This window comes from Lynx canadensis, chromosome C2 (assembly GCF_007474595.2).
Source record: "Lynx canadensis isolate LIC74 chromosome C2, mLynCan4.pri.v2, whole genome shotgun sequence".
Classification (NCBI taxonomy): domain Eukaryota; kingdom Metazoa; phylum Chordata; class Mammalia; order Carnivora; family Felidae; genus Lynx; species Lynx canadensis.
The window spans coordinates 100,510,277-100,522,404 of NC_044311.2; the positions used below are offsets into that span (position 1 = coordinate 100,510,277).

General features: G+C 39.5%; 1 protein-coding gene across 4 annotated transcripts in view; it reads right to left on the bottom strand.

Moving 5' to 3' along the window:
- Positions 1-12,128, bottom strand: part of PHLDB2 (pleckstrin homology like domain family B member 2) — a 235,671-nt gene that overhangs the window by 9,575 nt on the left and 213,968 nt on the right. For all 4 annotated transcript variants that reach the window (XM_030328599.1, XM_030328598.1, XM_030328596.1 and 1 more), the window contains one exon: positions 926-1,016. In XM_030328599.1, the coding sequence (XP_030184459.1) occupies positions 926-1,016 (91 nt within the window). The remainder of the gene's footprint in view (positions 1-925; positions 1,017-12,128) is intronic.

The following is a 12,128-nucleotide window of genomic DNA, read 5'->3' on the forward strand; positions in this document are numbered from 1 at the left end:
TTCTCCCTAGACAATTGTTGGCTTTATAGCCTGGGCTCTTACAATATATCACCTAGACTAGAATCACCCCTCACATAGTTTTTTAAATCATCCCACGCAGAAAGGCAACCATGACATTTAGTTAACAACTGAGTATTAAGTGAACATCCAGCTGTGGAACTCAGTCATTTCATGCTGGTGACTACAACCCTCGCATTTTTTTTTTAATTTTTTTTTTTTTCAACGTTTATTTATTTTTGGGACAGAGAGAGACAGAGCATGAACGGGGGAGGGGCAGAGAACCCTCGCATTTTTAAAACAAAGGATCAAACTGGTCACCCAACACTAGTCATGACCTTGAGCCCTCCTTTCAGTGGCCATCTTCTAACTGAAAGCCATAGGTCCCTCTGGTTTCTTTGTTGCTTTGCGGCTTCCTGGCTGGAGGTAGCAGAGGAAGCCCACGGGGAAGTCGGAAGAGGAAAGGAGGGGCCCTTTAAGGCAGGATGCAAAGGCATTTGGGGGGATTCCTAAGGAAGTTCAGATTCTGGCTTGAAATGCAGTCACAATAACGTGGGATTTTAAATATTACAATAGCACAGTTCACACAAGCTGGCAAGGAAGAGAGAAAACATAAAGACATAACATTCCTCCTTGTTCTTTGGCAGGCAACCACAGTGGCCATCAAAGGGAAAATTCAATACAAAGCATTCATTTCGGTCTACGTTGACACTATACCTATTTTAAATTACAAAATATTGTAGTGTGGTCAGGAGGCCAAGAAATCCTAACACCCTTACTTTTCAGGTAACAAAAATGAGACCAAAAAGGTTGAGTGACGACTCCAAGATTATACTGGTTAATAACGCCCAAGGACGGTTTCCTGTCAGGTGCAGGACAGCTTGAACCATGAGCTCATTGACCTCTGGTGGAAAGATATTGTACCTACCCTGGATTCAAGCAGCCGAGTCTTCTCCGCATGCGCCTGCTTCAAAAGTCTCTCCATTTCTTCTATTCTGGCAATATTTGAAGTGCTGGCACTGAATAGAACACAGCAGAACACAAAATACCCTTTCAAGAATATTGTTTGGGAGGGATGTCTCTTTAAGTACCCACGCAGATGTGCACACGCACACCCGCTCACAGGTTCCAGGATGGTGAACGGTGCAATCCAATGTAATTTAAAGGATGTTAATTAGGAGAGTCATTGGCCTGAAAAGGAAACTCAGTTCGGGTCTGAAAACTGTAGGTGACATTGGCTTATCTCAGTTTAGGAGACAAAATATAGGCAAGGAAAATAACACCAAAGTAGAGTGCTTTACTCATAAATAAATAAACGCAAACTAAATCTTACAAAGTGTGCTCTCAAAATACTTTTTCCAAGGTCTAAACATTAATGGACTGTGGGAGGTCTTCTTTTTAATTTAAACGTTCAGAGATACCAGACCAATAAGACTATCTACAGAGTTCTATGCAGATGATACCTAAGGTTTGAAGACACTTTATTTGGTTTGGAAATATGTGTTCCCAGCTGCTTTTTTGCTGTGCCTCTATACACGTGGACATTTTAGAGGGAGCCTGGCTGGCTCAGTTAGAAGAGTGTGTGATTCTTGATCTCGGGGTCATGGGTTCAAGCTCCACATCGGCTGTAGAGATTACTAAAAAAAATACATACATGTGACATTTTATTTCTTCTTTTTTTAATGTTTATTTTTGAGGGAGGGTGGAGGGGCAGAGAGAGGGGGACAGAGGATCCAAAGCAAGCTCCATGCCGACAACACAGAGCCTGATGTGGAGCTGGAACTCACAAACCGTGAGATCGTGACCTGAGCCAAAGTCAGATGCTTAACGGACTGAGCCACCCAGGTGCCCCGACATTTTATTTCTTACAGGACGATGCCAATTAAAAAAAGACTTTTCTCGTAGGTGCAACAGAAGGGTGGTGGGTGGCTAGTTTTGTCAATGATACCCAATACTCATCCACCATATACCAATGAGGAAACGCTATGAAAAGATTCAAGAGCTTCAAAAGAAATGCATCTTTTTTTTTAATCAGAGAATTTATAAGAAATGCATCTCAAGAAAGACATCACGCAAACAAGTGAAGGCAAAAACTTTAAGGAGTAAAAGCTGAAAGAACAGTTAGGGTAAGTAACTAAAAGAGAAATAGAAGAACTTGGAAATGTTTAACGCAAACCAAAAAATGTTATTTTTCTCTTACTGATGTTTTATTTGAGTGTTCTGGAAACAAGGGCATGACCTAGGTCAAAACTTATTTACTCTGATATTCCAGCCATAGAGAACCAGTGTTATTTCCTATGCATGTATCCTTGTATAGCCATTGAATATAGGTCTTCTTTTCTAGACTCTCTTAGGGACAGAGACGCTTTTGTGCCTGTATCTTCCATGGCATAGAGACTGGCACATAGTAGGGATTCATGTCAGATGCATTTATATAAAAATGAATTCATATGAAAATAAGGGGCACCTGGGTGGCTCGGTCGGTTGAGCATCCACCTTCAGCTCAGGTCATGATCTCGCAGTTCGTGGGTTCGAGCCCCGCATCGGGCTCTGCTGACAGCTCAGAGCCTGGAACCTGCTTCACATTCTGTGTCTCCTCTCCTCTCTCCGCCCCTCTCAGCTCGCACTCTGTCTCTCTCTCTCTCTTTCTCAAAAATAAATAAATATTAAAAAGCTAAATTCATATGAAAATGAAAAGGATAATTTTTAGTATATCTCCCCAAATTATATTGTTGATCAACTCAAATCTAGGTTGTTTCAAGCATAGGGCTAAATTCCTTTCTAGAGATCAATGACCACAGCAACGTCATACATACAGTTTATTTTAAAGTCAGTAATAGCAGCTCTATAGCAGCTTTATTCATAATTGCCAAAATTTGGAAGCAACCAAGATATCCTTCAGTAGGTAAATGAATAACTAAATGGCAGCACTTCCAGAAAATGGAATATTATTCAGCTCTAAAAACAAATGAGCTATCAAGTCATGAAGAGACATGGAGGAAACTTAAATGCATATTTAAGTGAAAGAAGCCAATCTGAAAAGGCTACACCCTGTATGACTCCAACTATATGACGTTCTGGAAAAGGCAAAACCATGGAGACAGTAAAAAGATTAGTTTAGTGGTGGCCAGCGGTTTGAAGTGGCGGGTGGGAGGGAGGGAAGGATGAATATGCAGAGCACAGAGGATTTTTAGGGCAATGAAAACCCTCTGTATGACACTGTAATTAATGATGCATATGTGACATTATACATTTGTTCAAATCCACAGAATGCACAACATCAAAGGTGAACCCTGTTGTAAGCTATGGACCCTGGGTGGACAATGATGTGTCAACATAGGTTCATGAAAAAAAATTTTTTTAATGTTTATTTATTTTTGATTGAGAAAGAGACACAGAGTATGAGTGGGGGAGGGGAAGAGAGAGAGGGAGGCACAGAATCCGAAGCAGGCTCCAGGCTCTGAGCTGTCAGCACAGAGTTCGACGTGGGGTTTGAACCCACGAACTGTGAGATCTGACCTGAGCTGAAGTTGGATGCCTCACCAAAACCACCCAGGCACCCCTCAACATAGGTTCATTAACTGTAATAAATGTACCACTCTGATGGGGAATGTTGATAATGGGGGAGGCTATGTAAGTGCAGGGACAGGGATCTCTGTATCTTCTGCTCAGTTTTGCTGTGAACCAAAAACTGCTCTAAAAAATTATCTTTTAGAAAAAAAAAATCAGTACTTCCGGCCCTATTACAAAATGCATTCATCCAGGAAAGGGACAGCCTTAGGAATGCTGTATCCTTAGAAGTTAACTAATCTCTGTACTTTGCAGGGTTACTTTGGGCCCATTTTTAGCCAGGAGTGTTCTCCTGACAAGGACAAAAACATGACAATTTCTCCTCATTATTTCCATGAACTGTTGGGAGAGGTACAAAAGGGTAAGTTCTATTCTCTTCAACCAGCAAGGATTAAAGAAAAAATTTTTTTTTAAATATTTATTTTTGAGAGACAGAGAAAGACAGAGCACAGCTGAGGGGGGGAGGGCAGAGAGAGAAGGAGACACAGAATCTAAAGCAGGCTCCAGGCTCTGAGCTGGCAGCACAGAGCCTGATGTGGGGCTTGAACTCACGGACTGTGAGATCATGACCTGAGCTGAAGTTGGACACTTAACCGACTAAGCCACCCAGGCGCCCCAAAAAATCTTTAAATTTTTGTGCAAGAATTTGTATTCCTCCTTATTAAGAATAGTCAACCTCACAGATGTTAAAGGGGCACACTTTGTCAGCTCAACTGAGAAAGCCCCGGACAAACATCAGGCCCTAGAACAGCACAAAATCATGTTTATATTCTATCGTGTTCTCTGTGACATCAGATATATATGTCTTATGTCTCCAGTTTATTTGGAAATAAATAATTTGTTCACTACGTCTCAGGTCTCAAAAACTCATCAATTAAAAAAAAACCAAAAAAGCCCTCACCAAGAGTCTAACCTCCATCTACCCTATAGTTCTTTCTACAACATACTGAGTTTTCGTCCAGCTTGTGCCTGAACATTGTTAGATACAGAAAACTTATTGTATCCATTTCTTCATCGACCGGACAACATTCTTAGAATGTTGATACTTAAGTTGAATCAAAATCTGTCTTTCTACAGCTTCCAATTACTGGCCTAAGTATGACCTTGAGCTACATGAAACCTATCCACATGAATTGGTTGGAAATAACTCGGTTAGAAACAAATATTTTCAGCCCATGGTTTTTCATGTATCTGTAATTTGGGCATATCCTGGGGGCAAGTTTTAAAACAGTTACCTGTCTTTAAATATTTCTGTTCGTTCTTATTTTATAATTTTTTCAGGCATATATATATATAAATATTTATATATATATAAATATATAAATATTTATATATATAATTTATATATATAAATATTTATAATTATTTTCTTCCAATTATATTTAAATCTGCCTATTTGGCAATATTCCATAAATGTCTTAACTTCTGCTCCAAAGAAACTCAATTTTCTGAAAACATTTGACAGAAAGTACATGTTAACATTTACCACTTCCTGTCTTCATAACTTTTAGGCACCTACAGTCACCTATTTTTTTTAAGCTCTCCTTTTATACTTTTAAGGCTACTTTATACTTTTAAAGCAAAACTTTATTTTGTTTAAAAAATAATTTGTATCCATGGGTACCTACTTGTTCTCTATGGTTCCACTTTTACTATTCTTGAGTTTAATATTTCCTTGACGTGTAAACCATTTTTATTCAGCAAAACTTCTCTGCTGTGTCCTACCATGTCATCACCAGTTTTGCTTTTATGTCCCATGGGGATTGCACCTAGAGTGACAAGCAAAGGCCGCTGCAACAGGAATGTAGGGAGAAGTCTAGGCTTGTCGATACCATGGCATCCATGGTATACCCAAATGTCAGCAAATGAAATGCCGTCTGGTGTAGCACCTGCCGTATAGGAGGAGAGTCTGAAGTCACTGGAGATAAGCTTTATCCTGCATTACCTATAGCACAACACTCATCTTTGCTTTCTCAAGCCTCTCAAAATTACAAGAGGAGCAATGTGTCCTGCCATTGCCTCAACTTCGGACCTTCCTTAAAAGGCAGGCATAACTTTCGATGTCAATGCTGTAAGGATGCTGGTGATATGAGTCATTGGGCCATTAATGGTATACAGATGACTAGTTTTGACTGCCTTTCCCACTTAGTAATGTTCTATTTTATCAACTGAAGACCTCTTTTTACTGACCGACTTTGGCAAAAACCATATACATAAAGAAAAAAAAAAAAGCTTCCATCAAGGGTAAAAGCATCCAAATAGCAGATTTGGGGTTTTTTGGTGCTTTTCAGAATAGTCACTCATAGGCAAAGGCAAAAACAAAAAAAAAAAAGGAAGAAAGAAAAGCTAAGAACAATGTCATACGAGAAATAAGTAAACAAAACCAGACCGAAACAAAACCAACAGAAGCAAAACAAAATTCTCCATAAAGACACACAAAACTTTTCCAGGACTGCTGTCAGTGCACTCACACTACCACTAAGTGAAGAACCAGATTATTTATTTTCAATGAATCTTCTCAAGTACTTTTTCAGCTTAAGCAAATTATTACTCCTTATAAGGGGTCTAATTTTTCTCTAGTCAGTAGCTCCTTGAGTATTACAAGAACACAAGCCCTCTAACCCCTCCTGACCGTCGTTCACATGGTTTGACATATCCAATCCCTTTGACACATGGCTGCCCTCCCCTGCGATCACTTTGGTTGTCTGGATCTCTTCTGAAAGAACTCCTGAGAATAAAATGCATACACTGGGTGTTGACATACTGGGGAAGAAAGCAGAATACCAACCTTTGCCTAAACTGAAGAAATTAGAAGCATGTGGAATTTGGATGAAAGCATCCCTTAAAGCCAAGTTCAGCCGTGGATTGCTCTCAACCCCATACTCAGTCTTGCTCCCCACCACCCATGCACACGGCTGGTATTTAAGCCATAATGAGGGATCAAGTTCCTCAACATTTTCTCCAAGTATGAGCACAAGGTCAGGGCTTAGGAAATTAGTAATAGCAATTGTGATAATAACATATCATTGCAGGCGGTATGCAGGGATCTGCATGGTATAAGTCAAGTCAGTAATTTTAGCAGAGTAGAGGTTTTATGCAGAATTGACTCTCAGCTGCTGTTTTCTATGACCCAAGACCTGTTTTCTTAGCTTTTTGTTTGTTTATGGTGTAAGTAATGATGCTGAAAAAGCAAAAACATTATGTGACTCAAGTAACTCTCTGGCAGACCCAAAAATGATGTCTCAACAAAAAGGGAAAGGCCAGTGTCCCCACAACTCTGAGTAGTTCTATAATTCTACAAATGGCTTTTTGTGACATAATAAACCACAAGACCAGGTTTATGTCACTCGAATTTCAGCATGGAATTACCTCTTTAATATACATATCATTTTAGGGGATTTTCATACATAACTTAATAACAATCACACAAAGAGAAAATGTTTTAGTCTTTTCTTTCTCTCTCTACCTAACCTCAAAAAGTTCTCATTAAGGATGTGGTGTCGTAATATACATTCCAAACATTAGTTTCTTATTACCCATTTGCCTGATGTTTATCATATTATTTTCCATTATAATAGTGGATACAAGCTTATCTTAGGGTAGCATGAACTTTTTAAAGTAGATGGTGGTACAGAATAAAAATGTTTGTTTCTCTCTTTCTTTTTTACACTAGACCTTTTATAAGTATCTTCCACTTGGGCTTCATTTTTTTTTTTTTTTTGACGTTCAAAAGATCAGACAGTCATATGGAATAAATACTATTAGTCATTTCTGACCATGGTGATTGGTTATCTGTGATTGGTATTACCACTGAGTCAGGTCTACGTGAAGTAAGAATGGAAGATAATCATGGCCACGAATAACCCCCTGCCAGGAATGCTCTACAGTGATGCTGTCCTCCTCTTCTGGCATAGTTAGGGGAACCATGCTCATTCTCTACCTTTGGAAGCCATTTTAGTAAAAAGCAACTGGGCGAGCAAATAAAAATAAATTAAATTTTTGCCTGTCACTGTGTTAAGTGTCCAGAACTGAATGTGTAATGCTTCCTACTTAGAATCGAAGTGGTTCCTTTTTGGGTAATTTCCTGTACCCGCTGCTGCACCACTGTTGTTTACCATACACAATGGAATACGATGTGGCAATGAGAAAGAATGACATCTGGCCTTTTGTAGCAACGTGGATGGAACTGGAGAGTGTTATGCTAAGTGAAATAAGTTATACGGAGAAAGACAGATACCATATGTTTTCACTCTTATGTGGATCCTGAGAAACTTAACAGAAGACCATGGGCGAGGGGAAGGGAAAAAAAAAAGTTAGAGAGGGAGGGAGCCAAAACATAAGAGACTCTCAAAAACTGAGAATAAACTGAGGGTTGATGGTGAGTGGGAGGGGGGGAGGGTGGGTGATGGGCATTGAGGAGGGCATCTGTTGGGATGAGCACTGGGTGTTGTATGGAAACCAATTTGACAATACATTTCATATTTAAAAAAATAATAAAAAAATAAATATGAGACATGAGGAGTGGTAATTTGAAGGGATGAATATTCACTTCAATTTTGGGAGGGGAGGATGAGGTGGGGAGTAGAAAACGCCAAGACAGGAAACCGCATAGAGTGTATTTCTTTACAAAAGATGGCTCACGAATAGAAAAATAAAAGATCAAACTATCAAGAGTTCACGAAGGAAATATTGACATGAAATCTTCACAATTATTTGTGAAGAGGGGAGGACAGTCTGATGTTTTCAAAATAACGACTAAGTACAAAGTGCCACAGAATGGGAGTCGCTCTGACACTGGGAGCTGCATCCTGCATTCTGTGTTCTTGCTTTTAAAAAAAATTTTTTTTATTTATTGTCAAAATGTCAATACTACCCAAAGCTATCTACACATTCAATGCAATCCCAATCAAAATTGCACCAGCATTCTTCTCGAAATTAGAACAAGCAATCCTAAAATTCATATGGAACCACAAAAGGCCCCGAATAGCCAAAGGAATTTTGAAGAAGAAGACCAAAGCAGGAGGCATCACAATCCCAGACTTTAGCCTCTACTACAAAGCTGTAATCATCAAGACAGCATGGTATTGGCACAAAAACAGACACACAGACCAATGGAATAGAATAGAAACCCCAGAACTAGACCCACAAACGTATGGCCAACTCATCTTTGACAAAGCAGGAAAGAACATCCAATGGAAAAAAGACAGACTCTTTAACAAATGGTGCTGGGAGAACTGGACAGCAACATGCAGAAGGTTGAAACTAGACCACTTTCTCACACCATTTACAAAAATAAACTCAAAATGGATAAAGGACCTAAATGTGAGACAGGAAACCATCAAAACCTTAGAGGAGAAAGCAGGAAAAGACCTCTCTGACCTCAGCCGTAGCAATCTCTTCCTCGACACATCCCCAAAGGCAAGGGAATTAAAAGCAAAAGTGAATTACTGGGACCTTATGAAGATAAAAAGCTTCTGCACAGCAAAGGAAACAACCAACAAAACTAAAAGGCAACCAACGGAATGGGAAAAGATATTTGCAAATGACATATCGGACAAAGGGCTAGTATCTAAAATCTATAAAGAGCTCACCAAACTCCACACCCGAAAAACAAATAACCCAGTGAAGAAATGGGCAGAAAACATGAATAGACACTTCTCTAAAGAAGACATCCGGATGGCCAACAGGCACATGAAAAGATGTTCAGCGTCGCTCCTTATCAGGGAAATACAAATCAAAACCACACTCAGGTATCACCTCACGCCAGTCAGAGTGGCCAAAATGAACAAATCAGGAGACTATAGATGCTGGAGAGGATGTGGAGAAACGGGAACCCTCTTGCACTGTTGGTGGGAATGCAAATTGGTGCAGCCGCTCTGGAAAGCAGTGTGGAGGTTCCTCAGAAAATTAAAAATAGACCTACCCTATGACCCAGCAATAGCACTGCTAGGAATTTATCCAAGGGATACAGGAGGACTGATGCATAGGGGCACTTGTACCCCAATGTTCATAGCAGCACTCTCAACAATAGCCAAATTATGGAAAGAGCCTAAATGTCCATCAACTGATGAATGGATAAAGAAATTGTGGTATATATACACAATGGAGTACTACGTGGCAATGAGAAAAAATGAAATATGGCCCTTTGTAGCAACGTGGATGGGACTGGAGAGTGTAATGCTAAGTGAAATAAGCCATACAGAGAAAGACAGATACCATATGGTTTCACTCTTATGTGGATCCTGAGAAACTTAACAGGAACCCATGGGGGAGGGGAAGGAACAAAAAAAAAAAAGAGGTTAGAGTGGGAGAGAGCCAAAGCATAAGAGACTGTTAAAAACTGAGAACAAACTGAGGGTTGATGGGGGGTGGGAGGGAGGGGAGGGTGGGTGATGGGTATTGAGGAGGGCACCTTTTGGGATGAGCACTGGGTGTTGTATGGAAACCAATTTGTCAATAAATTTCATAAAAAAAAAAAAAGTATTTTATGGTTTGCTTCCCTCTCTTTGTTTCCTTTCCCCTATGTTCATCTGTTTTGTTTCTTAAATTCCACATATGAGTGAAATCATACTTTTAAAAGCTCGTAACACTTTTGGTTTGGGGAAGCAGACCATCGAGGAAGAGTTACTATCCACAAAAGATTTGAGTCAACTGATCATGATATGATGATTGAAAACTAAGCAGATTAATAGTAATATTAATAGTATTTTGTTTATTATGGGAATAAACAAATTTCATAGGAACTTTGTTTTAAAATGAACCAAAAAATAGTAACCCACATCCATAGATGAAAGTAGAAATACAAAAGAAATACACACCTAAATTTATCCTTCTCTTTAAATTTTTCACATGTTCTCATAAACTTGGTAGATTTTTGCTGCTGGGCCCCCAAATGTTTTAATTATAGTACAGTTCTAGTATCAGTAAAATTCTTTACATTACTATGTTTCATATCACTTGAAAAAAATTAAAGATTTGTAATTATTAAACATTTATGATTGCAAAAAAAAAAATTTTTTTTTAATGTTTATTTATTTTTGAGAAAGAGAGACACAGTGTGAGCTGGGGAGGGGTGGAGAGAGAAGGGGACACAGAATCTGAAGCTGGCTCCAGGCTCTGAGCTGTCAGCACAGAGCCTGACGCAGGGCTTGAACTCACAAACCACGAGATCATGATCTGAGCCGAAGTTGGATGCTTAAGCGACTGAGCCACCCAGGCGACCCATCTGTGTTCTTGCTTTTAATGCCCACTTTTATTCCTCTTGCCTTTATGGTATGATGGTTGGTGGGCTGCCGATTTTTGTTTGTGTCTTGTTATTCAAAAGCACCACGTCTGACTGGTCAGTTGACTGTCATTTATGAATACTCAAAATTCAAGGCTTTCTGTTCTGAAAACATCAGCTCCCAGCACTTACCGGCATGGCCCAGACAAGCCCTAACCCATACTCAATGTCTGCCCCCCAAGCAGTCATACTGAACTTTTTAAAAAGTGAGATATTGCATCTTTTAATATTGAATAATGTAAAACACTCAGCCCTCTAACCTGACATCATAATGGCAGCAAAAAAGAAAAAAAATCCTATTTTTTATCATTACATAATCTCCTCCTTCAATTGAGGTCATTTCCATGTGACAAGCAGCAATACAATTCTCATCGTTGCGTTAGTGTTTTCCCCCAGAGACTCCTTTCCTTCTCTGGCAGGATATATCCAGTAATATTAATACTCTACCCATTAATGCCGAAATTAAAATACACTGTTCTTTACCACAGAATGTAGCATCTGTCCTTTTCTCGTTTTCCCCCACCCCTAAAATTTCCTGGCTATAATGGCCACCTATAGTTGGGTCTCTCATATTCTTTTTTTTTTTTTAATTTTTTTAATGTTTATTTATTTTTGAGAGAGAGAAAGAGACAGAGTGTGAGTGGGTAAGGGGCAGAGAAAGAGGGAGACACAGAATCCAAAGCAGGCTCCAAGATCCAAGCTGTCAGCACAGAGCCCGACATGAGGCTCGAACCCCTGAACCGTAAGATCATGACCTGAGCAAAGTCGGACGCTTAACCAACTGAGCCACCCAGGCGCCCCAATAAAGGGTCTCTCATATTCTTTTCATTTATGAAATACAAAACAACCTAAAGCTGAGTAGACCTTGCTGATATTACTTTCCCTCTGTCTCTGTCATTTTTTTTTTTTTTTTAATTTTAGGTGGAGGGAGAGCAGATTATTTGAACCTTTGCAATGAAATAAATTTGATTTACATGATGGTAATTTTCCATTAAAAAGTGGGGTTTTTTTTTTAACGTTTATTATTTTCTTTGAGAGAGACAGAGCATGAGCATAGGAGGCGCAGAGGGAGAGGGAGACACAGAATCCGAAGCAGGCTCCAGGCTCTGAGCTATCGGCATAAAGCCCGACGTGGGGCTCAAACTCATGAACCTTGAGATCATGACCTAAACTGAAGTTGGATGCTTAACTGACTGAGCCACCCAGGCGCCCTTCCATTAAGATGTTTTAAAATCCACCATCCTCTTGTATTCAAGAAACAACCCCTCCATTTTGCAGA